The sequence below is a fragment of the Myodes glareolus genome, chromosome 13 (assembly GCF_982192425.1).
Source record: "Myodes glareolus chromosome 13, mMyoGla1.1, whole genome shotgun sequence".
Lineage (NCBI taxonomy): Eukaryota > Metazoa > Chordata > Mammalia > Rodentia > Cricetidae > Myodes > Myodes glareolus.
In genome coordinates this window covers 55,541,743-55,568,909 of record NC_142038.1, presented here as the reverse complement: position 1 = coordinate 55,568,909, position 27,167 = coordinate 55,541,743, and the positions used below count along the sequence as shown (strand labels likewise).

Below are 27,167 nucleotides of genomic sequence, written 5' to 3'. Positions count from 1 at the left end.
CTGGTGATGAATCACAGACGTGAGTAGATGCGGCCTGGGCCACCCCTAAAGCTGAGTCAGCCTGCCCTTCTACAGCGCAAAGGGAAGCTAAAGAGGCCAGGTGCCAAGTCTGACATTCAGCCTGGAACACTCTCGGTGGGCCTGGTTCTGGCAGCCTTTGGCTTGATCTAAGCTGCCCACTTTCAAGCCACTTTCGAAGGCGGACACTCGGTCAGGCCAAGTGATGTGAGCGTGGGCGCCTGGGGAGAAAAGCCGTTGACAGTTCCGAATTGCGTTGCTAACGTGGGCGACCGCTCGGGTATGGCCGGAGCTCCCTAGGCTGCAGCTCCAAGTGCCACTTGCAGCCTCCAGGACAAAGCTGTCGCGCGACTAGAACTACAACTCCCGGCGTGCTCTGCGCCGCGGCCTGGCCGGGCTGACCCGGCAAACCCTGCGCCGGCCGGCCTGACATCCGTGAGCCGCACTGGGTGGGCTCCGCGCCCGCAAGGGGACCCCAGTAGGGTCCAGGTCTTCCCGGAGGGCTTCTCTCACTATCACCTGCCTGAGACTCGGCGCCCACAAACGAAAGGCAGCTGCCTATACGATAAGCAGCGCCAATCACAAAAATGTGCGGACTAAGGCCACGTGACTAGTGGGGCGGTACTCCCAGAGCTCCGGGATCTCTATGGTTCTCACCGACTCGCTAGAGGACGTTTGGTCCACTGGAGGACTCCCTACATTCTTCCTCCATTACCTCACTGCCTCCGGTGGTTGCTGGGATAGAGGAGGACTCGGGTCCCGACTCGACTCAGTCCTCCACCCGCCCCGGGAATACCTCTAGTTCTCCCCGGCCGCCGCCGCCCCGCTGCTTCCTCCTCTGCCCTCCTGCCGGCCTCCTTCGGGCGTCCTCACCCGCCTTGGGACTCGGCTTTTCTCGGGAGCCTCCACCCAGACGCATGGCTCCATGAAGCAGGAGGAAGAGAAGGTAGAGCGCGAGAGGTCCCGTCCGCCCCGGCCGCGTCTGGGTCAGGAGAAAAGGTGGGAAATTCTTGGGGGGGGGGGGGGCTGTGCCGTGCTTTCTCTTGCCAGGCCTTCTCGAGGCCTGCTCAGCTCCGAGCGGACAGTATCCTGGAGCCTGGGGTCCCGAGGTGCAGGGCGAGGGGTCCCGGGGCGCCGTGGGGGAGGGGCTCACGGAGGCGGCCACCGCGGGTGGGCAAGGCCTCCTTGGGCTGCGTGTCCCCGCCGGGGACCAACGAGATCGTGAGGCCGTGTGCCCAGGGGTCTGGTGGCCGTAATCGGCCCCGGCCAAGGTGGCGAGGCAGCTCCCGTAGCCTTCGTGCCTGAACTCCCTCCAGGAAACAGTCGGAGGAAAGTTTGGTGGTCTCCTGCGCCGCCTGGTGGCCCCCCACCCAGCTTCTCCCCCCTCCCCCGCCCGGCGTCTGGATTCCACCCCCGCGGCCCGGACCCAGTTGCTCTACCCGTCGCTCTGTCGTTTCCTCAACTCCCCCAGCGCCCTGTACTCTCCTGTCCCACATCCTCCTTTTCACCATTTTCGTCTGCCTGTTCTACCCCTTCCGGCTCCGGCCTCTTCTTTCCCTCTTGTCTTATCCTTTTCTTGCTTCACTCTCCCACTTTTTCCTCTTCTTTTTTTCCCCTCCCGCTCCATTTTCCACATCTACTTGTAGACCCCCCCCCCTTGCCTACTATCATCCCTTCCTCTTTAACTTTGGGTTTTATGCTCCTCCTCGGAGCTGTGTGTTTTGTCCTTCATTCCATGCCCTCATCTGACTCCTCTTTGCTCACTTATTCCTCCTGGCCTATCTGCTTTCATTGCCCTCTCTTAGGATTCAGTGGGTGGGGCCTGGAGTCTGCTTTGCATAAATTCTGTAGTACTGGGGAAGTGGGGAAGGTGGAAGAGGTTGTGAAGAGATTTATTGTAAGGATGAATGGCTCCACCAACACTTACTATTTCCTCCTGGCACAAGATGCCTTGTTCTCAGGGGCCTAGCATGTTGTCAGGTAATTTTTTAAGACTTGGGAGTATGTTTGTATGCTTTAACCTGTGGAAAGCTCAAAGTGATAGCGAGCTGGAGAGCAAATTTTGATTGACCTCAATGTGTTGGGCGGGTATAATGGCATTTTATTTGTGTTTTAATAAACAAAGCTTGCCTAAAGATCAGAATGCGGAGTTAAACCACTAGAGGCCAGGCAATGGTGGCTCACATCTTTAATCCTAACATTCTGGAGTACACGCCTTTAATCCCAGCACTTGGGAGGTGGAGACAGGAGTGTTGGCTGGGTAGAGAGAGGAATATAAGGCGGGAAAAGGCAGAAGCTGACTGCAGTCTGGAGAGCAGTACAGTCTCTGCACTCTGAGGACAGGATGGCTCCTTAGTCTAAGCCTTGGTAAGAACTCTCTAGTGGCCTGGATGCTTTGCTTTTCTGATCTTCAGGCAAGCTTTATCTATTAGGACATAGATAAAATATCACTATGGGGAATTGTGGGGGTTACTAATGTGTGACTTATTCAAGTAGAATATAGCCTTTGATCTTCCATGGGACTTCTGTTTCTTGTCTCATATTTAGCATTAGAAATGTTTTGAAGAAAGAAGAAAGACCCTTATTCTCCATCTGGTTTTGTTTGTGTCAAAAGTTTTCCTGTTAAATTGTAACTTTCTAGCCTGGCGGTGGTGGTACAAGCTTTTCATCCCAGGACTTATCCCAGGAATCTGAAAATATTTTCTGTGGTAAACTCTCTTGACTTTTGTTTGTCTTAAATTAAAATAAGCCTGATGTAAAGCTGGGTGTGGTAGAGCACACCTTTAATCCCCACGCTGGGGAGGTAGAGGCAGGTCTGAGTTCCAGGCCAGCCTGGTCTCCAGAACATCCAGGGCTACACAGAGAAACCTTGACTCAATAAACAAACAAACATTTTGTAACTTCTGCAAAAACCTCTGCATGTGCAGGCTTTGTTCACTGACACTTGCCTTTCTGTCTTAGGTATTGCAAGAAGGAATGGAATTGGAAAGAAGAAGATTCATGCCAGAGACAAAATAGCTTTCCTTTCCTATTGTAGCTGCTTCCTCTGGGACTATAAACTCTCTGCATTCAGTGAGTATTACCCTGAGCATATTTAAAGTGGAATTTTTGTTGCATTTTTTTGGTTTTGGCTTGTGTCTGGCCTTAATGTGTTTAAGCGTACCCCATTCATATTTCTCTCAGATTCTGTGGGGTGGTCCTAATGTTGAAAATTTTATACTTTTTAAAATTCTATTTACTTAATGTGTATGCGCACGCGTGTGCAGAGGTCAGAGGGAGGAGTCAGTGCTCTCCATGTGGTTCCTAGGTGGAGATAAAACTCAGTACTTCAGGCTTGGTGGCAAGTGCCTTTACCTGCTGAGCCATCTTCTGGCCCTTTACTTCTTTTTATTGTGTGTGTGTATGTTTTATTTATTAATTTTTTTTCCAGAAGGGGTTTCTCTGTGTAGCTCTGGATGTCCTAAAACTCATTCTGTAGTCCAGGCTGGCCTTGAACTCACTGTCTGCCTCTGCCTCTCAAATCTCTCAAATGTTGGGATTAAAGGCGTGTGCCACCCCTACCAGCCCCAATTACTTACTTTTAAAAACAACCAAAGAAGTATTGTGTGTCATCCGTTCCTATCTCCATGAGCCCCCTTCCCCCACTTCCTTGGTCTTAATTATTAGGTTAATAGATTCATGGAGTTAGGAATGTAGCTCAATGGGCATTGTACTCAACTTGTATGTATTTATGTATGAGGACCTGGGTTCCATCCCTGAAACCTGTGGTGGTGTAATCTCAGCACTTGGGAAATGAATCTGGAAGGTGGAGATTCAAGGTCATCTTGGTCTGCTTAATGAGCTTGGGCAAAAACCTTAACTAATCAGAGGTTAGTGTAATTTCTAAACAGTTCTGATCCATATGGTTCAGCTACTTGAGACCATTTGACCTAAATTTGCTGTGGTGATATTTTATGAAATCCCATCACAAATTTGAAAATAACTGTGATGCTGTATGTAAATCTTGAATGTAGTTCTTGGGTAAACGTTAGTGCCTCTTTGAGTTTATTAAGAATAGCATGCTTGAGTTAAGGACAGAGCCCATGTGGAGCGCTTGCCTAGCATGCTCAGGAGCTTGTACTGTACCTCCAGTACAACCCAAAAGCCAAAATACCTTGTCAGAAAGAAATCCCCTGTGAGGGAGACATGAGAGAAAATGTCTACATTTCATAAATTTAAAAACTAGCTGGGAAGTGGTGACTCCGCTTTTAATCCTTTGAGGCCAGCCTGGTCTACAGAGTGAGTTCCAGGACAGCCATGGCTACACAGAGAAACCTGTTCGAAAAAAAGGAAAAAGAAAACAAAACAAAATTGAGACCCCAAAAAATGTAACCTCGTGTTGTAGGTCACATAGAAGGACTATGGTTGGGGTAGGCAGGAGCAAAACCCAGAAGTATTATCTGGAAATGGTGGCACACACCTTTAATCCCAGCACTCAAGAGACTGAGACACATCCAACTGCTGTTGCACAGAGAAATCCTGTCTTGGGAAACAAATATTAGCCCCTGTAACTCATTTTCTTTAAACTGATACAAGAATGTAGACTTTTGTTTTGGGTTTTTTTTATTTGGTTGGTTGATTTTTATTGAGACATGATTTCACTATGTAGCCCTGGCTACCCTAGAGCTTGCTGTGTGGACCAGGCTGACCTCAAATTTAAAAATCACCTGCCTCTTTCAGGAGAATGCTGAGGGTGAAGGTGTGTGCCACTAAGCCCAGTGGGGTTTTATTTACTTGTTTGTGAGACGAGGTCTCTGTGTAGCCTAGGCTGGCCTGCATGTGGCAATCCTACTTCATACTCATGTTCATTCCCCCTCCAGTGCTGGGATTGCAATGGAGCCATATGCCCACCTCCATCTCTGAGCGTTTTGTTCTTTGTTGTTTTATCTGGAGTATTTTTAAATAGATAGTAAAAGTAATTGCATTGGTTTGTATTTTGTGAGGAACTTGTTAATGTATCATATACTCTGTATCTATATGGCAGTTGCGTTCTTTTGGCCGGGAAGTTGAGATAGTTTCATGGAGGCCATTCTGGCTTCAGACTCCCTGTGTGGTTGAGTGTCCATGAGCACTCCCTGTGTGGTTGAGCGTGTACAGAAACAATCCTGTCTCTTGCCTCTCTCTCCTGAGTTTTGGGATAGTAAGCATGTACCACCACTTTTACACTTGACTATTTTAAAAACAGAAATAATTGGAATGGTTACTAGAATGTAGCATATCTCATCTGACTCTTTCCTGGAACAACACCATAAATAGGCCGGGGTTTCAGCTCAGGCACTACACCAGTACTCAGGATAAAATTATTCCATTGAATTTCACTTCACCTCTTCAGTGTCTCAAGAAAACCACAACTTGTTCACATCTGAGGAAGGCTCATTTGAAGGCACATCCGGACACCAAATAGAAACAAACAGCTTTTACCCACCTTCCAATTTTTTATAAGGTCATGTCCTCTTAGAAACTATTGTAAGGATTGTCTTCAGAAAAAAAAAAATAGAAGTTTTTATACTTCTAGACATTTTACTATGATTGCTATTTGAAATGGAACCCTTTGACAAAATCTCTAGCATTCCATATATATCCAGATGTTTGTGATAACATACTTAACAAATAGTTTTTTTAATGTTCTGCATGCTTTAATTATTTAAAGCATTAAACATTTAATTAATGTTTTAATGTTTTGATGTGTTTCTACAAAGTTACGTGAGTAAAATAATCTCAGTATTCATTCTTTTGTTTTTTGGAGGGGGGCACAGTATCCTTGTCGGTGTTGGCTGGTGTGTATCTCTATGTAAATCAGGCCAGCCTGATTAGAGATCTTTCTGCCTCTTCCTCCTGCGTGCTAGGATTAAAGTGCACTACTTCGAACTGGCTTCATTGTTTTTAGAGTCAGGGCCTAACTTTGTAACTCTTGACTGGCTTCAAGTTCTTTCTGCTTCTTCCTCAGTGCTGGAAGGCCTCCAGTGTTCTTTATGGTTTCTGCCATCACAGAATGAAAACCATGAATGATTTATTAGAGGTCATTACTTTATCAAGGTCTTTTAGACTACAGGGAATCTGTTATAGCATTGAATTAATAGTAGTCAATGTGCCCAAGACTGCCAGATTCCTTTCATGTCTTATCAGATAGCCCTATGTGAGTGTCTAGGTGTGGTGGCACACAACTTTAATCCCAGCACTTGGAGGCAGAGGGAGGATCTCTTGAGTTCAAGACCAAATCTTCTGATGGCATTCTACATTAAAGGACTTGAAAGAAGGAAGCTTTTGCTTTTTGCCTGTTTGTTCCATTTTCACCAGCAAGTTTCCTATCCATTTGCTGAGGCATCCCTTCCTGGCATTTGAATCCACTTCTGGATTCCAATATAGACTGAACACCAACAGCTCTCAAGGAATTCTCCAGAACCCTATAACAGATTGAGACTGCTGAGATCCAATCTCAGACTGAATGATCAAATTCTTGGTCTTTCTGTTAAGACACTGTTGGACTACCTAGACCAAAGCCTATAATCTACTCTATTGAATTATATATATGTGTGACTTGGTGCATCTCTGAGTTCAAGGCCAGCATGGTCTATAAAGCGCCTAGGACAGCCAGCACAGTTACACAGAAACCCTATCAAAACCTCCCTCCCTCCAAAAAAAGACAATAGAACAGTAGCTAAGACAAACACCTTAAAAAGCACTAACAACCTCTACACACAGACACAAAACAAAATCTTCCATTTATAATGTAATTCTAAGCATACCCCCACACCACAGCAGGCACCTCAGAGTCCACAACGATCAAGAGACATCAGCACTTAAGAGTAATAGAGGAACCGGGGAACCTAAGTCCACTGCAGAGTCTATTACTAGTATAACAAAAACAAAAGAAACCCCATAACAAATCCTTTAAATGATATGTTCTACTACCTCTTCTAAAAATGTGAATCTGTTCTCCTTCCCAAACCTCATAACTACCATGGCTGTGCTGTGTCCTCGGTATGTGACTTTGGGCACAGAAGCTTTCCCTTGATCAAAGCATGTAACACTGTGACCCACAGAGGCCTTGGCTGGTGCTATGTCCTTAGAAGGTGGGGGCGTCTCTGGTTGGTTGTCTTTGAAATGGTCTTTGGAAAGAGGCACGCAGGGAGAAGGAAGCTGTTTTGCTTGCCCAGCTATGTCAGTTATGGCAGCCTCATGTTCTTTTTTGTTTTTTTATCTTTCAATTTCTGGTTTATGACACCAATATTTGGCTTTCTGTGTTCTACTCATCTGTATATATACAATAGGTCTGTGGAGTCTAGGAGATGGTGTCAGATCCTCTTGGAACTGAATGGAGTTACAGGCAGTTGTAAGCTGCCCGATGTGGGTACTGGGAACAGAACACAGAACCCAGGTCCTTTGCAAGAGCAGCAAGTGCACACCAGCCTCATGTTCTTGTTCTAATACTGGCCTTGATACTAAATTACGAACATTGGCAATCTATGAGAAATTATATTAATTCCTGCAACCATAAATTGCCACCCAGGCAGACAAATAACACTGTAATGGATCACTAAAAGTCCCATGGTCATTTTATTTATCTGGCTGTTTGTATTTGAGATGGTTTTCTATGTGTAGCTCTGGCTATCCTGGAACTCATCTGTAAACTGGGTTGTCCACTTGAAGAGATCCACTTTCCTTTGCCTTCTAATGCTGGGATTAAAGGTGTATGCCACCACACTTGGCTTTACATCAGGCATATTTTAATTTAACACAAATAAGTGCCAAGAAATTTTACCACTGAAAACATCTTTAGATTACTAGGATAATTGGTGGGACTAAAGACATGTCATCACTGCAAGGCTAGACCTGTGTTCTTTTGTTTGGCTTTTTTCTTTAGTTTTGTATTTTTGAGACAGGGTTTCTCTCTGTATCCTTGGCTATCCTGGAACTAGCTTTGTAGACCAGGCTGGCTCCAAAGTCACAGTCTGCCGTCTCTGCCTTCTGAATGCTGGGATTAAAGGTGTGTGCCACCACGCCTGCCTGGACCTGTGTTCTTAATTGCTAGACCATCTTTGCAGCCCCTGTTTAGGAGGATTTTTGAGGCAAGACCAATGGAGTACTAGAACTAAAGGCATGTGCCATCAATGCCCAGCTAAAGCATTTTTTAAAGTCCAGTTGTATAATCTGCTCAAAGTAAGCCTTTGAGTCATCTCATGTTAGCTGACTGCTGTGGCCGAGTTCAGGACAGTAGTCACTGCTATATAGTGGATGTGACAGTTTTCAAGATAAATTGAACCAAGGTGAGAATTTACATGGTAATTAACCTAATTTTTAAAGTGTCCAAATAATGCCCTTTTTTGTTTTTTCTTTGTAAGCATTGCAGGTATGAGCATGTGTAGTGTCAGGAGATGTGATCTTTGAAGCTATGCTGGCAGGCTAGCAAGTTCTGCTTGTCTCCATGTCCCCACCTATACTGGGGTTACAGGCATCCCACCACCATACTCAAGAGTGTGTGTGTATGTGTGTGTGTGTGTGTTCTTTTGTTTTTGTTTTTTCGAGACAGGGTTTCTCTGTAGTTTTAGAGCCTGTCCAGGCACTCACTCCATAGACCAGGCTGACCTTGAACTCACAGATCCACCTGCCTCTGCCTCCTGAGTGTTGGGATTAAAGGCGTGTGCTACCATGCCATTGCTTATGTGTGTAAATTCTAATGTGAGTGCTAGAGATAAAGGTGCTGGATCTGTTAGGCTTGTGTGTGTAGCTGTCGATTTACTGAAGCATCTTTCCAGTCTCCAGTTTGATTTGAAGCATGGCCCCACTATGTAGCCCTGATTCCTGGGACTCTGACTACACTGCCCTGAACTTGCAGAGATCTGCCTGCTGCTTAAAAGGCATGTACCACCACCACACCTGAGGCGTACTTGAGTGTGTCAATCTGTTTTTTGTTTTTTGCTTTTAAAAAAGTGTTTAGGGTTTGGGGAGAGATAACTCAAGCACGTAAGTGTGTATATTCCTCTGAGGATCCTGAGCTCAGTTCCCCAGTTGGGTGTAAATCAGTATTTTTTATACTCTGAAGAAGAAAGTATACCCATTAGACATGGAAGCTGAGGCCTCAGCAGCCTGCAAGGGAAGGGACTAGGTCCTTGAACACTGAGAGTAAGCCTTAACTATTTGACATTTGCAAGGCTAAGTAATCTTGAGATCTATGAAATTATTTTTATTAATTCCCGAGACCATAAATTGTCTACTACTACTACTACTTCCCTTAGCTTTGTGTTGAAGCGTGGGCAGTGTCTCCATCTGGTGGATTTCAGTGTTAACTACTGTGTTCATGTTTGTTGTGGAGGCTGTGTAGGAAAAGATTACTGCATATTCTTGAACTTGGCCCAGGAACTTTGCATAGCACCAGCCAAGGCCTCTGTGGGTCACAGTGTTACATGCTTTGATCAAGGGAAAGCTTCTGTGCCCAAAGTCACATACCGAGGACACAGCACAGCCATGGTAGTTATGAGGTTTGGGAAGGAGAACAGATTCACATTTTTAGAAGAGGTAGTAGAACATATCATTTAAAGGATTTGTTATGGGGTTTCTTTTGTTTTTGTTATACTAGTAATAGACTCTGCAGTGGACTTAGGTTCCCCGGTTCCTCTATTACTCTTAAGTGCTGATGTCTCTTGATCGTTGTGGACTCTGAGGTGCCTGCTGTGGTGTGGGGGTATGCTTAGAATTACATTATAAATGGAAGATTTTGTTTTGTGTCTGTGTGTAGAGGTTGTTAGTGCTTTTTAAGGTGTTTGTCTTAGCTACTGTTCTATTGTCTTTTTTTGGAGGGAGGGAGGTTTTGATAGGGTTTCTGTGTAACTGTGCTGGCTGTCCTAGGCGCTTTATAGACCATGCTGGCCTTGAACTCAGAGATGCACCAAAGGCAACTCTTAATATTTGACTGCGGGCTTGCTTGCAGTTTTAGAGGGTTAATCCAAGGTGATCATGGTGCAGGAAATCAGGCATGGAATAGGAACAGTAGTTCAGAGTTTTACATCTTGATTCATAGGCAGGAGGCAGAAAGAGAGACTCCACACACCTCTGCAGTGTCATACTTCCTTCAACACGGCCACACTTCCTAATCCCTCCCAACAGTTCCACTAACTGGGAGCCTATGGGGCCATTCTCATTCAAACCACCACAGTGTGTTGGGTGCCATATGTGTGCAAGCACCTTCAAAAACTAAAAGAGGAGTTAGAGGTACTGGAGTTGACATTTACAGGGGGTTGTAGGCCACCTGGTGTGAGTGGTAGAAACCAAACTTGGATCCTATGGGAAAAGAGCCAGTGCTATTAACTACTGAGTTATTCCTACAGTTCCTCTAAAGAGAAAGTTTTGATACAGTTTTTATGAGAATCTACAAGTCTGTTAAAGGGTCTCAGTAATTGATTTGGGTATAGGATAGGGACAAACACACACAGATACAGAGTCAATTAGATGTCACCACTGATCTAGCTGCCTTCATCCAGTTGTTCTGCCTAGGGGTGAAGAGCGCCAACTGCAGACTGCCTCTCCACCTGCTCCGCTCTAGCTACCCAAGAGAGCAAGAGAATGTGCCACCTTCTCCATCGGTACATAAGCTGTCCTATAAACAGATAAGACCATGCCCTAGGACTTGCTTCCCCCAAAAGTCATTGGCTAAATAGATCAAAATCCCACCACATTTCTCCCTTTTCCTGAATAAGAAGGTTCTAATCCTAACAATTATTTACAATAAGAATAACTATCAAGTATTGTGCAGAAGAAGAGGTTAATGAACTTCAACCAACAAGAACAATATCGAGCAGGAAACACATACTAAATGTCCAGGCCATATTTAATTGGCAAATTATAGAGATTATTTCAATAGCCGTTCTATCCTGGAAAGTCTACGTCTTGTACCTAATACACCCTAGCTAAGATATGAGAGGACAATAACTGACTGTCTAGGCTTCAACCCCATTAAAGACCTGAGAAGGAAAATAGTATTATCAGAGTAAGCAGGAAGTGCAAGCGAGTGACTTCCGAAAGATGCAAGGGAAGTCAACAGCTGATTACCTGGACAGATACCCAAAGTCTCTCTGCAACATTGGGGCAATCAACTTTGGCTTTAGGCCTAGAATATCTGACAGACCATTTCAGAAGCAGGAAAATTGTTAGTGTTTGTATTGATGTTGATAATAGTTGGGGGCTGAGATGTTTTCTATCAGTACCGTGGTTCATTTTACATTTTTTACTTTTATTGTAATTAATGTTTGCTTTATTTTGGCAGATATGTAAAGTATTAGATTCCTTCAAAATTGTTGAGTAAGAGGGGAGTAAGCAGTACATTTTAAGCTCAAGTGAAATAAACTGATTGTATGGAGGCATATGCAAGCATGGGGGGTTGAGGTCAGAGGGTCAGGAGTATAAGACTAGATTGGGCAATATAAAACCTTGCATAAAAAAAATAACCCAGACACAGAAAGACAATTATCACATGTACTCACTCATAGGTGGTTTTTAAACATAAAGCAAAGAAACCCAGCCTACAAACCACAATCCCAGAGAATTTAGACTACAGTGTGGACACTAAGAGACTTACATAGGTATAATCTACATGGGAAGTAGAAAGTAGAAAAAGACAAGATCTCCTGAGTAAATTGGGAACATGGGGACCTTGGGGGAGGATTGAAGCAGGGTGGGGGGGAGGCAAGAAGGGGAGCAGGGAAAAATGTAGAGCTCAATAAAAAGACAAAACAATATAGAACAATGACTAAGACACTACTCATTTTTTTATTTTGTTTTTGTTTTGTTGAGACAGGGCCTCACTATATAGCTCTAGCTAGCCTCAAACTCAGATTTGCCTGCCTCTACTTCCTGGGTGCTAGGAGTAAAGGCATGAACCACTATGCCCAGACTTAAAAGCTCTTCTTAATGAAATACTTCGTAGGTATGAAGTGCTTAAGAGCAGACAAATAGACAGTTGGCCAACCTTCAAGGCAAAAATGACCCAGGGAGTGCTTGGGGCTTTATTGTCATTTTGATGTTAGACAGTCTGTATCTCTTGCTGAACATGGAGCTAACGGATTGGCCATGACTAGCTGGTCACTGAACTGCAAGAAACCTCCGATGTGCCATGTACTCCAGTGCTTGGCCTTTTTCTTTATCTCTCTCTTGTTTTTCTTCTTTGAGACAGGGTTTCTTTTGAAACAGTCCTGGCTGGCTGTCCTGGAACTCACTTTGTAGACCAGGCTGGCCTCAGACTCACAGATCTACCTGACTCTGCCTCCGAAGTGCTGGGAGTAAAGGTGTGCGCCACCACTATCCAGTTCTTGGCTTTTATCATGGGTGATGAAAATATGAATTTGTATTCATGCTTGTTTGGTAAACACTTTACTAACAGTAAATTGTCTTCACAACACTCTTTAATATGTTTTTATGTGTATGGGAGTTTTGCCTGCATGTATATCTGTGTCCCACATGTATGCAGTACCCATTAAGGCCAGAAGATGGCATTGGATCCCTGAAATGGATGGTTGTGAATATCTGTAGATAATCCCACTATTTCATCTGCCATGTATTTTATGCCAAGTAGAATACAGTGAGAACTCAGCATAGTGGCATCTATTATAGGCTAGGACAAGCATAGCAGTGAGAAAAGGCTTAAAATTGCCTGGATTATAGTTGAGATATGTTATAGTTTTGAGCCATTTTCTATTCTGTTTGTTGACAAATTTTCTAAACTGTTTTTAATATGTCCTATGTGTTTTCTTATGTTCCTAGAAAAGGAACTAAATATAGTGGGTATTATTGGGTATTAAATGAGCTGAGGAGTGATGGCACAAGCTTTTTAATCTTGCTGAGTAATGTTTCTTCATAGTAAAGGCGTATATATGTATGTTATTTAAGACAAGATCTCACTATGTAGCTCTGGCTGTCTTGTAACTCATTATGTAGACCAGGCTGGCCTCAAACTCAGAGATAGGCCTGTTTCTGCCCTCACCTCCCAGGTACTAGAATTAGAGGCTTGTATCACCATGCCTAACTTGTAAAGAGGGTATTGAAATGTCTTCAATCAGGTGCACTCTGTTCCTGCCCTTTGGCCTTGATGGTATCTTGGCATAGAAGAGCAGCTTATTGCCTGCTTCTCTCCATGGTGGCTATAAACTATAGAAACTTTTTAGGTTTTTGGTTTAGAACTTGGGGTTCTGACCCCCCTTTTTGACCAAGTTACCTGGAGGCCCCCCAATTTCTTCATGAGGGGAATATTGTGTGTGTCAAGGTCAGATGACAACTTGATGTAGTCATTTCGGTCCTTCTACCATATGAATCATAGGGATCAAACACAGGTCGTGAGAATTGACAGCAAATGCTTTTACCCATTGAGCCATCTTACCAGTCTTTGACAGCTTTTAACTGATTTCATGCAAATACTAGTTTTTGTTCTTTTTTTGAATCATTCCAATCTGTACTTATTTATCTCCTCTCTTTTGGGTTAGGGTTCTGCAGCATTCCAGATTGTGAACACCAAATCAGGATGGGAAAAAGACGTTGTGTTCCTCCCCTTGAGCCCAAGTTGGCAGCAGGCTGTTGTGGGGTCAAGAAGCCCAAACTATCTGGAAGTGGAACACACAGTCACGGGAACCAGTCCACAACTGTTCCTGGCTCTAGTTCAGGACCTCTTCAAAACCACCAGCATGTGGACAGCAGCAGTGGTCGGGAAAATGGATCGGACTTAACTCTGGGACCTGGAAACTCACCTATCACACGAATGAATCCTGCATCTGGAGCCCTGAGCCCTCTTCCCCGGCCCAATGGAACTGCCAATACCACTAAGAATCTGGTTGTGACTGCAGAAATGTGCTGCTACTGCTTTGATGTACTCTACTGTCACCTCTATGGCTTCCCACAGCCACGACTTCCTAGATTCACCAATGACCCCTAGTGAGTAAATTAGGCATGGGACAATGGAGGGCATGTTAACATTTCTGATTATACTTTTAACAGGGTCTGTCTACGGGGTTATGGGAACCTTAGACATTTTTGTTGGTGGTGCTTCGCATGACTTAGGGTAGGAAGAGAAGTCAAACTGTCACACCACTGGAGACCTCAGTAGTGTTAAAGTCCAAGGGAATGTCTGATGGCCAAGCTTGGAGACTAGGGGTTCTCATTGGGAGCTTCTTTTAACAAAGATTCTTTTGGTGGTCCTAACATGTCTAAAGGTATCCTTTTTCATGCATGTCTGTATACGTGTATGTGCATGCACTAGGGGAGGGGCAGGCATGTGTTTGTATAGTGGAGACTCAAGGTTGATGTTGGGGAGTCCTCTTCAAGTGTTCTGCTTTGTTTCATTGTGTCAGGGTTGATCTCAGTCTAACCCAGAACTGGTGGATATGGCTAGTCTCAACTAGCCAGCTTGGCCAGGGATCTACTATCTCCACCTTCTGAAGCCAGAATTACAGGTGGGCCACCACACCCACTGGCATTTATGTGGGTTCTGAGGATCTAAATTCTAGTCCTCACAGTTGTACAGCACAGCTCTTCTGACCACTGAGCCATTTCCAGTGTGTTTAAGCAATATAAGATAAAATGAAGAAAGGCAATGTTTTCTTTCTCAAAATTGGAGGCAGCTCTGCACCAGCCTTTTTATTTATTTTTGTTGTTGTTGTTGTTGTTGTTGTTGTTGTTCAAGACAGGGTTTCTCTATGTAGCTTTGGAGCCTGTCCTGGAACTCTATAGACCAGACTGGTCTCAAACTCAGAGATCCACTTGCTTCTGCCACCTAAGTGCTAAGATTAAAGGTGTGCACCACCACCACCAGGCTGCACTAGCTTTAAAAAACCTTTAATCCCAGTGCTTAGAAGACAAAGGCAGATCTGGTCTACAGAGTGAGTTCCAGAACAGCCAGGGCTACACAGAGAAACCCTGTCTTGAAAAAAAAACAAAAGAAAAAGCAAAGCACTTCTGATTTTAGGTATGTGTTTTCAGGGATGCTCTTTGCATTCATGAATATCCCCTGGTTGTTGGTTCTGTGCTGACTTTGTTTTTCTTTTTCTTTTTCTTTTGGTTGCTAAGGATTTGAGTTCTGGGCATCATGCATTCTGAACACCTGTTCTACCACTGTTACAGCCTTGATTCAGACCTTTTATTTGAAACTGTATCTTTTTTCGTTTGTTTTCTGAGACAGGGCTTCTGTGTAACTACTGCCTTGGCTGTCCTGGAACTCATTTTATAGACCAGGCTGACATTGAACTCATGGAGATCCTGACTGCCTTTGCCTCCCAAAAGCTGGAATTAAAGGTGTGCACCATCACCACCCTTTTTTTTTTTTCTTTTTCCTTTTTTTCCCCCCATTTCTCCTTTTTTTTCCCCTGTGATGCATTTTGCAGAACCCTGTACAAAGTTGGGGAGTAGAAAGAAAAGGTCTTTGCTTTGGGAGACTCATTTGAGTTGGCAAACCATGTACATACACAGAATTAACTATAGTATAAGGAAAGTTACCCTGAATGAGTTTTGGGAGGAAAATGTGTTCACTTTTCAGGGAATTGTTTTGTTTTGTATTGAGACAGGGTCTCAATATGTAGCCCTGGCTGTCATGGGACTCACTCTGTAGACTAAGCTGTTCTCGAACTCACAGAGATCTGCCTGCCTTTGCCTTCTGAGTGCTGGGGTTAAAGGCGTGGGCCACCACATCTGTGGGGTGCTGGAATATGCAACAAAGAGTAAGACACTCTATTTCTATTTTAAACAATGAGGAAGATAGACACCAATACCTAAGGTTGTCCTTTGACCTCCACATGCATGCCTCGGCATGTATGTATCTGCACTACATGCAGGAACATAGGGGTTTTTTTTCCCCCCTTAATAAAACTTTAAGCCAGATGTGAGGAGCTGCAGAATTGACTCAGTGGTTAAGAGCACTGACCTGGTTTCAATTCCCAGTGTCCACATAACAATGCACAACTGTCTGTAACTCCAGTTTTAGGGGATCTGACATTCTCATACAAACACATGTAGGCGAAACACCAGTGAACATAAAATAAGAATAAATTATTTTAAAAAAAAAACAAAGCAAAAACAAAAAACAGACACACACCTTTAATCCCAGCAGAGGCAGTAGGATCTTTGACTTTGAGGCCAACCAGGGCTATGTAGTGATAACCTGTCTCAGAGATGGGGGTGGACGGGTCTAGGTAACTTTGTGTTTACTTTGCCATTGAGAAGTGACTAACTCGTGAATCTAAAAGGTAAGGGCATTAGGAATGTGGAGGGATCTCAGGGAGGAGGGGCAACTCTAACTGTCATCCATCTGATACAGCCAATAAAATGTGACTTTAGCGTAAGCAGAAATGGGAATTTCTGTTAATATAAAGCTTTCTTGAAGTTGTTTTTCTCTTCTGAAACTCTATGGGCAGGAACTCTTTGTTTGGCCCAAAGTTTGCCAGTAGTTAAATTGTGGAAACAATGAAGTCTTGCAGAAAATGCTTGTAGCTAAGGCAAGTGAGGTATGGGCAAAGTATGTCATCATTAATTATGGAACTGAGCAATATGGAACTCACTGAAGTAGAGTAAAAGTGGGGAGGATAATGGAAAAATTTGAAAGAGGGGAGCTTGCTGAGTGTAGAGTACATAATTCTAGTACTTTGTGAGTGGAAGCAAAGATATCTCAAATTCAGGCCCACATGGGCAACTTTGAGTGGCACAGATTCTAGAAAAGTAAACAGGAAAAGTTGAGTTCAAGGCAAGGAAGAGGAAAGAGCTTAGACACGTGGCGTCTGGGTGAAGGGAAGTTGTGAGGACAGAGCAGAGGAAAGGCTGCACATGCACAGAGCAGCTCCTGTTTCTTATGGTAATGGCCATGGTTTCAGGCAGGGCGAGCAACTTCTAGGAAGTCAGAGTTCTTCAGGTAGCTTCAGGTAGACAATTCAGTAAATCCTTTGGGCAATATAGCAGAAATGAATAGAAATATATCCATAATTTAGGGCTGGAGAATATTTAATGTTTTGCTTTTTTTAGTCCTCTCTTTGTGACCTGGAAGACAGGGCGAGACAAGCGGCTTCGTGGCTGCATTGGGACCTTCTCAGCCATGAATCTTCATTCAGGACTCAGGGAATACACGCTAACCAGGTAATGATACATCAAGCATTAGACAATACTCATAAATTAACTAGAATTGGAAATAGTTGTCTAGTCTTATTTCTTCAAAGTGTTTGAGCAGTCCCTTTTTGAGGCTGCTTGTTCGTTCCTGGTTGCTCAGAACCATAATAACCACACAGAAACTATATATTATTTACAACACTGCTTGGCCAATGACTCTAGCGTATTCCTAGCAAGATCTTACATCTTAAATTAACCCATTTCTATTTTATTTTACCATGAGGGTTGTGGCCTACTGGCATGGTTCCCACTGGCAGCTTGCATCTTTTTTCCTCTGGCAGCTACATGGCTTTCCCCTGACTCTGTCTGCCTACTCTCTCCCAGCATTCAATTTAGTTTTCCCCGTTTAGCTCTATTCTGCCCTATTGCAGGCCAAAGCAGTTTCTTTATTCATTAACCAATAAAAGCAGCACATATACAGAAGGACTTCCCACACCACCCTTTTTGTAGTCAAAAAATGTAAGGACTATATTATCTGATGACTGGAAAGACAGTTAATACTGACGATAGTGTTAGGTGCTAGGAGATGCTGTCAGAAGATCTTGGGGACTCAGCTTGTGGACTCTATGGCATGCAGTGTTGTATCCTAACTGGAAGAGCCTCACTTACATTTTCTGTCCCCTCTAGTGCACTTAAGGACAGCCGATTTCCCCCCCTGACCCGAGAGGAGCTGCCCAAACTTTTCTGTTCTGTCTCCCTCCTTACTAACTTTGAAGATGCCAGTGATTACCTGGACTGGGAGGTGAGAACAGCTGCATTTGGATCTCTGCATCTCTCGTTGCATTTGGGTTCGGGTTAGTACATGGTAATGTATCTCCTTCATTGAGAGAGGGTCTAAAAATGTGAAAGTGACAGAAAAGGTGACAGAAATTTCTCTACTAGAAATAGAAAAATGGAAAATCAGTACTCTCTACTATTAGCCAGGCATGGTAACACACGCCTTTAATCCAAGCATTCAAGTAGATCTCTGAGTTTAAGACCAGCCTGGTCATATCAGCCAGGAATACAGTGAGACACTTCCTGCCTCCAACCCCCAAAAAAAAACCTCTCTGCTACTTCTTCCCAGCCCACTGTATTCTAGATTCAATAAGATTCATATGCTCCTTCTCCCATATCTAGTTAAATAATGAGATAACAAAATACCCCAGGTGCCTCTTGATGATCCCCTGGAGAGAAGTTTTTATTAGGAATCAGGTGTAAACCTGTGCATGGTGGCCCATTGCCTATAATACTAGCAAATCAGGAGGTAGAAGGAGTTGGGTTGCAAGTTCCAGACCACTTTAGGCTATATACGAACTTATATAGAAACAGTTTGACATGTTCATATAGTGAAATTAGGCTAGAAGTCATACTTGGGACTGGGGTGATAGTTCAGTGGTTAAGAGCACTGACTGATCTGCCAGAGGACCTAGGTTCAATTCCCAGCACCCACATGGCAGCTCACAACTGTAACTCTAAGACCTAACTCTCTCACACAGACTCATGAACAGTCAAAACACCAATGCACATAAAATAAAGATAAATAGATTAATTCAAACTATTGATTTTCCTATTTCAAAAACTTATTTCTGCAAGCTTCATATTCTCAGGTGGAACTACACATACATTTTACCTTTTCCTAAAACACCTTTCTTTGATATCTATACTTTAGAATTAATTAGTCAGATGAGCAATGTAGGGCATGCTTTTAATCCCAGGGGAGGCAGAGGCAGGGGGATCTCTGAGTTTGCGGCCAGCCTGGTCTACAGAGCAAGTTCCAGGACAGCCAGTCTACACAGACAAAAACCCTGTCTCTACACCGACAAACCCTGTCTCTGAAAAACACCAAAATTCCTTTTCCCAGATCTGGGTCAAGCAGCTCAGGAGACTATGTTGATTCATATGTGGGTGTTTGAAGTGTTAGAATCAGAAAATGCCATGTACTTGGTTATATTTTCTTGTAGGTAGGGGTCCATGGGATTCGGATTGAATTCATCAATGAAAAAGGCATCAAACGCACAGCCACATATTTACCTGAGGTTGCTAAGGAACAAGGTGAGTTGGACACTTAGAGAACTACTGTACTACTCAACAGCTATGCCAGTTAAAAGGGCAGGAGAGAGACGTGTTGAGCTCAACTGCCACATTGTACACCAAGTATACATGCCTTTCCTACTCTAAATTCCTGTCAGATTCCTGTAGAGAGCACAGGCAAACTGCCATGGATGCTGGAAACTGGAGGGAAGGGAAAAAGAACTTGCTTGCTTGCTTGTGGTTTCAGATGTTTCCTTCCAGTGAATAGATCTATTTCTTTGTCCACTTAAGCTTCAGGGATTATCAGAGCAACTAGCTAGCTTGACCATGTTTTATCTTTTGTTATAAATGGAAAGTTCTGTTCTTTTAACTGTGAAATCCTTACATGGTATTATATTTGGATAAGGATAAACATCTTACCTATGGCTTTTAAAGAGCTCAGTAATTGCCAGATATGGTAGCACATGTCTTTAATCCCAGCACTTGGCAGGCAGAGACAGGTGGATTTCTCTGAAATCAAGGCCAACCTGATCTACGTAGGACTGGCAGACCAGGCAGGGCTGCATAGAAAGACTTCAACAAATTATATAGAGAAAAGCTCAGTAGTTAATGAGTTCTTATAATGGGGACAGTACAGGTAGAAGTGGGTTGGGCACATTGTCTCTTTGAAAGGTTATCTAGAATTCCTTTGTTTCTTGTACTTTCTGTGATATGTAACCCCATTTTCTTTCTTTCCTGGAATTAGTCTGGTTTTGAAAATAATATGTGAAACACAGTAATTGTTGGGGTGTGAACCTGGAATAGAGAAAAATACCCAGTTAAGTATATTAATGAACTACTTATGTGAAAAGCGATCACCTTGTTGGTTTTCATTGTGGTTGTGTTAAACTTGTCTAAAAAGCAGTGTGTATGTAACATAAAGAATATGAATTTTGGCTGAAAAAGACAGTTTGGTCAAGTCATAAGTCTAACATGCTCCTGTTTAAAGAACACCGAACATAATTTTTAGTAGTTGGATGTGAATTATAGCTTACTTAAGTAATCAAATTGTTTCTTCTATTTTAAAGTTGAGGAAATTCAAAATTGGAAGCTTCTCCTTTGGTAATTGGAAGGAGGGATTTCTACTTGATGTACTTTATTTTACTTGTTTAAAATGTGTAAGATTGAAGGGTTGGAAAGATGGCTCAGTGTCAAAAATGTGGACTGCTCTTGCAGAGGTTCCCAGCAATCTCCTTGGGTAGCTCACAACTGCCATTAACTCTGGCTCCAGGGGCACCTGTACTTATGTGTTTATGTACACATCCACATACAGGCACATACAGTAAGACTGAGTTAGGTGGGGTGGTGCACTCAACCTGACATACAAGAGGATGAAAGGATTGCCTTTTGAGTTTGAGCCTAAGTTGGGGCATATACATAACAAGACCATGTATTAAAAAAAATAGTAACAAGAAGAAAATCAACAATAAAGGTGAAGAAATAGTAATGAGAGAATCAACAATACAGAGGTGAAGAAACAGTAATGAGGAGAAATCAACAATACAGTGAAGAACTGTCTTCACTAAGGAGATAGTTTCCTTATTGGTAACGGTTCTCTGTCCTACCTATCAACTTGAAGAAAGGCTGCCCAAGGCAGTAAAAGGCACATAATTTAAATTCCCTTCTTGGACTGGAGAAAAACTAAAGGAGTGTGTGCTTACTGCTCTTCCAGAGAACAGAATTTCATTTCCCAGTACCTATGTCTGCCTACAACTTCAGCTCCAGAGCTTCTGGCCTCTGGGGCATCTGCACTTAGATGCGCACTCACACACACATAATTTTAAATTTATAAAATTTATGTCTTTCTATGTCTGTAGTTCCATCTGCTCAGTGGGGCTGGTGAGATGGCTCAGTGGTTAAGAGTATTGACTTTTTCCAGAGGACCCAGTTTAAATTTCCAACACCCACATGACACACTGTTCCAGGGAATCTGGCACCCTCACATAAATATAAATGCAGGCAAAATACCAACGCGCATTAAATATAACAATAAATTAAAAAACAACAACAAACAAAAGCCAGGCGATGGCAGTGTATACCTTTACTCCCAGCACTTGAGAGGCAGAACAGATCTCTCTCTGGGTTTAAGGCCAGCTTGGTCTACATAGTGAGCTCCAGGAGAGCTAGGGCTCTTAAACAAAGAGAACCTGAGGAGGGAGGGAGAGAGAGAGAGAGGAAGACTGCTTCTTAGTGCTCTTACAGAATACTTAGATTTGGTTCCTATCAGCGATGGAAATACCCAGCACAACTACCTGTAACTCCATTTTCAAGAGATTTAACACTGTCTTCTGTGTGTACTACCCCCAACAGACACATACATAGTATGTGTATCTTTTCAAAAAAAAAAAAAAACCTAGGCAGATATAGTGAGACACTGTCTTTCTACCCTTTCCAAAGAGCCTCCTGAGCTTCAGAAATATACATGAATAACACCTTGTAAGAACTATGAAAGACTAGTGAACTTGGACAGCATCAAGGCACATTGAATTATAATGTCATGTCTCAGGGTCTTTGCTGGACTGTCAATGAGGCTGATTGGCTTTCAGTATTTGGGACCATGGCCCAGTGCTTTCTTTGCCCTGGCACACTCTGCTGTTCCTTGAATCTCATTTGTCTTCCTCCACTGATCATATTGGAGCATGCTCCCCCACATGGTTTGATTGTGCGCTGACCTTATTATAACTTCTATTCTCCTCAGACTGGGATCAGATCCAGACAATAGACTCCTTGCTCAGGAAAGGTGGCTTTAAGGCTCCAATTACCAGTGAATTCAGAAAATCAATCAAACTCACCAGGTAAGCAGCCGTTTTGTTCTTTTTAGTTTTTCTTTAATGGGGGTTGAATACAGGATATCTGGGAAGGGGGAAAAAACTTTATATCCATAAGCCAAAGAGGTTTGTATGAGGTTTGAGCTCTGAGGAAGCAGTGACTGCAGAGATGGAGATTCCCAGCTATTCTTTGTCTCTACAGTCAGTATAACAGGGTTGAAGCAGGGTTAGGCCTACCAAGGAGGGGTGGTTGCCAGACCCATGTGGTTATAAGATTAAGGGGGAGATTGGAGTTAGAGGTAAAGGCTCCAGAAATTTATATACAAGCTCACTTGAGCTGATTCTTCCTGGTCACCTTGCAGTCAGATGGCAGGGACTAAAGGAGATCAAAGACATCTACAAGTAGCTATATACCCCACTTGGGGTATAGTACTTCTATGGGAAGCTGGCTAGTTTTATGAACACAAAGTGACTTGGGTCTGTATCCCAGGCTCAATTATTAGCTATGTAACCTGGGCCAGTTCATCCATCTCACTGAACTGTTTCCTGTCTGTAAGATGTGAGTTGTAATTCCTTCAGGTTTTTAAGATGTGGTAAGGTAAGGGCCAGGGAAATGTTCACTGATGTTAGTGTTCTATCCCTTCCTGCTGATGTTGGGAACAAAGAAAAGTTAGCTTTGGTTGGGCCTTTGCTGGGACCCTCATCTACAAAATGCTGAGTCATCGTATGCTAGCCTCACAGGTCTGTTTGGAAGATAACCCAGTGGTTTTTAATGCATTAAATTAAAAAAATCAAGGGGCTGGGACTGCAGCTCTGTGGTAGAACTTAATATATAGCATGTTCAAGGCTCTGGGTTTCATCTCTAGCACCAAAAAAAAAAAAAAAAACCAATAATAATAATTAAAGATAAAAACACTGCAAATACAAAATATTATTACTATTACAATTTATTTGAACAGCCATTTCCCTGTCAAAATTCAGGAATAATCACCTTGCAGTGGAGGAGTGATTACAGTGGGAAAGAGATGGCTCTGGGTAAGGATTGTCACCCAGCTCCTGTGGTCTGTAGTAGGCTCCATAGGTTTGTAACACCCATGCTTTGCATCCTGACTCATGGCTCTTTCCAGAGCAAAGCCAAAGTGCTATGAATTCTGTTCTGATGACCCTGTGATATGGCATATTCATCTGGGGATTGAAACCTTCCTATAGCCAAGGATCCATTAACCTGCTTCATCAGAATTTGACCCAGAATTAGGTATCTATGCCCCTTTTAGTTATAACTTGTTTGTTGCTCTTCTACAAATTGAGGTTGCATTCTGTCAAATTTATATCATTTTTAACCTGAATGTAGATGACGCAGTTTACACTGGGTTTTGGTGTAGCCATCTTCCAATCTGCCACCCATGTAATTTGACTTTAAAATTCCTCATCTAGATCCTGGTAGCAGATTGCTTACCAGCAGCCTGTTGATAAGCATATGTAGCGTTTTGAGGTGGGATGTGCTGAGAGACATTCTCAGGGGTGAACTGTGATTGTGCTTTTTCATCTTGTTCATTTGTAATAACAGCATCATTTTCTTGTGCCGTCTTTTCATTTTCTGTAAGTAAGGTTGCTCTTGGTCTTCCATTTTATTCTTTAAAACTGGGATAAGCTTTTGGTTTTTTCTACTGAGTGACTTTTCACACTGAGACTTTTGGGGTTCCTAAAACCTTTGCCTGTTTTCCTCATACAGGTATCGAAGTGAGAAAGTGACAATCAGTTATGCGGAATATATTGCTTCTCGACAACACTGTTTCCAGAATGGCACTCTTCATGCCCCGCCCCTCTACAATCATTACTCCTGACACAAGGCTACATGACCAGTCCCACCCCCCTGTGGCCACCAATGGCTATGACATCATTGGAACAGATGCCTCCTCTTCCTGGTCCAGTTACTTCTATTACTGCACCATTTTATGATGCTAGCTTCCGTTGCCAAGTCTGCCTCCTGTTGACTGGAGGGTGTGGGGTTACATTGATTGCAACAGAACATGAGGGGCCCAAGCCTTATATCAGCCTTTCCTCAATCTGGGGTTCTGTTGGATCAGGGCCCCCTAATAACAGTGATAATGGCTGTATGGGTTTAGAAGACCATTATCTGGTGATTTCCCACATGTGTGTTGGCCACACACTGAAAACTGGAATTGATGATGATCCATGGAGGCTTCCTTCCCAATCCCCCACAGGCCACCAGACCAATTAGGTGTACTCCTGGCAGTCTGGGCAACGGAGACCAACATGAACCACTTTTAGGTTGTTTTAAATTCCTTTTTTTAAACTTCCAGTTTATTGTGTACCAAGAGTTGATCACAACCTCCATGCTTCATAAGTGAACACCATATAAGGGTTAAATGTGGGCACCATGAGCCCCTGTGAGTCCTGGACAAGAGAACTGCACCAAGATCAGAAGTCCTGCTAGATGACCTTGCATTGTGCAGAAAGCTTGAAGGTTTTGATGCTTACCTGACTCTCAGCTGGACTTGCGGTACTCTTCCTACACTGAATCTCCTGGTGTTGAACAGAGCTCTGTGGCATAGCCTGCTGAGGAATGGAATGGAGATGCCCATAGAGGTCCTGATGTCATCGTCATAAGCAGGTGTGAAAGGAGAGATCTCTTCCTCACCACCCGGCTACCTCAACCCTCTTCTGGTAGCAGTGCCTATGTAGTTGCATCTAGGTTCTCAGAAGCACAGACATGCAAACAGGTGGTTGAGTTGGGCTTTAGAACACATTGTCACAGGAGAGCTTCCAGGGTCTCTGAGCTGGTTTTCTTCACAGGCAAACATCCTAAGGGTCCTTTAAGTAGAAGGGTTCTTTTTTTCCCCATTTGCCTGCAGAAGTGGGAAGACTTATGTCAGTCCTCGGTAGGACTCTAGAGCAAAGCTGTGTAATAAAACAAGGTGAACCCATAACTTGCCTACCGCACTGGGACTGTCACCTCACCAGTGTAAATGTCAATTGCTCGTGTTGCTCATTTAAACCCTGACATTCCCTTTCCCATCTTTACTCATTCCAAAATAGCTGTCAGCAAATTCTTTTCACTCACTTGGTGGCAAAATACATAGTACAAGGAGAGTAGGGAGGTGCTCTGAAAGCTGTCTCAAAGGCACTGCTCGGGCAGCTTGAAGGAAGACGGCCAGCTGGAAGAAAGGCTCCTGAGGATGGCGCGCTGGCGCTCAGCAATGTTCATAGAGAACTCATGAGGCACATGAGGCCTCAAGTTGGTGAATGTTTTGATTTTTCAGAATTGATGTGATGGTGTGGCTTTCTAAAATGGGCAAATCTTCAAGTCAAAAAGATCATCTGAGTTTCTTCTGCCAGGAATGGAGGAAGGGAAGTAAGGATACTTCCTATGTGCTTATAGGCATCACCCTCAAGTTCCTGGAATATTTTAAAGGGGGGCAGGGCAATTGTGCCAGATGTGATCAAGGACCTGGAATGGATGAGGGAGGTGCTGATTACATTGGAATGCCCAGGATACATGCCCCTTACTGCCAGATGTGGTTCCTTAATGTACATAAAGATGAAGGGGTCTCATGGTTTCTTGCTGCTGAGGGTAATGAAGGTGATGTTATAGACAAGTAAGACAGCAGGTGCTCTCAGGTGCCATGGATTGATGTCAGGGTGGTCAGTTCTGGACTGAGCCACCCCCCTTCAATTTGTACAACAGTATTGGTACATAGGGCTACACTCATTACTGTTCAGGCGTTCTATGTTAAGAGTTATGTTTAATTTCTAAAGATTTAAAGCAAAATGCAAAAAAAAAATGGTGCTAAACTTCACCCCTGAGCACTCTTGGTGAGACTGGTCATGCAAGCATCTACAGTGCCATGCTCCTCAAGCCTGTTTTTCTTGTAGAAATGTTGCCCTATCTGTTTTCTCCAATGTATAGTATGTATTTTATTTTATTGATGGTGGGGTAGAATACCTGCCACTTAAACACAAACAGAAAAATATAGGACCCAAGAAGGTGGGGGTGGGGGATCAGTGACCATAAACCTGGCTGGCCCAGCCCAGCCTCACACTGCAGTGGGCTCAGTGCTCTGTGTGAAGAAGCCTGACTCCCTGCACATCCCCTCATATCCCACAGAAGGGCAGCGTTGGAATTGTCAAGGGGACTAGGGAGTCAGGCAAGGAAACTATTTGGCCCAGAAGAAATGGGCTCTATTGGTGTCTGTCCTGACCATTCAGGAAGTGCACAGTTATGGTCACTTCATGGGAACATGTGGCAGATGGCTCTCAGGACTGTCCACACGTGGGCTTTGCATTGGGAGGTGGCACTCTGAACTAGAACTAAGCTGCCTTCTGCACATTGACCAAAGCAGTGGTGAGGGGGCCAGTATCAGGCCAGTAAGTGATGGCTGAGGAAAGGGACTACTTGCTGCCCAGTGTTTTGACTTTAGGCTGCTCAAACTAGCAGAGGTTCCCCACTGTTACTAAGAACCAGCTGGACTCTGCTGGCTTGGTTTGGAATTGATTTTCATCCCTAGCTGTGTGTGCCTTTTGGTCTGGGAAGTTGGCTTGTCTCATCATACCCACAGCTAGGACACACTCTGTAATTATGAATTGTCCTTGTTTTCCTGAGCTAAAAGCGAATGTCTTTGATCACTAGAGTTTGTCAGCGTTGGGTTGTTTCCACTGTGAGGTTCTTAAAACATTTTCGCTTTATAATGTTAAAATAACTCATGTTAGAAACGAAAGGTTTGTAGTTGAGTCGTTGCATATATTTTACTGTTTATAATAAAAAAATCATCTATACAAAAGAAGTCTTGGGTGTTAGTTTTAATATTTTGCACAAGATCTGTTTTCCACGCTATGTTAACATCTACAGTTTCACTAACTTGGTGTTACTTTCTTTTAAGATTTCCGAAGCCTACAAAACTGTGTTCTTTGTTTTTACTTTTTTATTTTGTTTCCTCAAAGCAAGAGACTGGCCTTCACTGAAAAGACTTCAGACCAATTATTTGTATTACACTTGGTTGCCTCTTGGCTATATAACTTCTAAGTACAAGTCATCAAAGTCTTGAATGAAGTATTGTAGAGAATAAATCATAATGGACAAAAACTGTCTTCTGCCTCTTTGTAACCAGGTGACTTGATATCTGAAACAGGGATTAGCAGTTA

General features: G+C 43.4%; 1 protein-coding gene and 1 long non-coding RNA gene across 5 annotated transcripts; one reads left to right on the top strand and one right to left on the bottom strand.

The window, feature by feature from the left end:
• The first annotated feature begins 510 nt into the window (after positions 1 to 510).
• On the top strand, positions 511 to 26,809 carry Ammecr1l (AMMECR1 like). Of its 4 annotated transcripts, XM_085700022.2 has the most exons (9): positions 1,480 to 1,998; positions 2,980 to 3,090; positions 13,527 to 13,971; positions 17,044 to 17,154; positions 17,812 to 17,926; positions 19,128 to 19,218; positions 21,935 to 22,031; positions 23,132 to 23,259; positions 23,737 to 26,809. In XM_085700022.2, the coding sequence occupies exons 1-8, from the start codon at positions 1,926 to 1,928 to the stop codon at positions 23,211 to 23,213; spliced, it is 1,125 nt and encodes a 374-aa protein (XP_085556148.1). In that variant the 5' UTR covers positions 1,480 to 1,925; the 3' UTR covers positions 23,214 to 23,259; positions 23,737 to 26,809. The 4 variants fall into 4 exon arrangements, 3 of the variants coding, with proteins under 3 accessions (XP_085556150.1, XP_085556148.1, XP_048298528.1); XM_085700024.2 differs by lacking the exons at positions 1,480 to 1,998; positions 23,132 to 23,259 and adding an exon at positions 511 to 1,017; XM_048442571.3 differs by lacking the exon at positions 23,132 to 23,259 and having other exon boundaries at positions 1,490 to 1,998.
• On the bottom strand, positions 16,104 to 21,571 carry LOC146891803 (uncharacterized). Its single transcript, XR_015005421.2, has 2 exons — positions 21,276 to 21,571; positions 16,104 to 18,018 (listed from the first exon to the last, which is right to left on the bottom strand). It is a non-coding gene; the product is annotated as an uncharacterized LOC146891803 (long non-coding RNA).
• Positions 26,810 to 27,167: the final 358 nt, after the last annotated feature.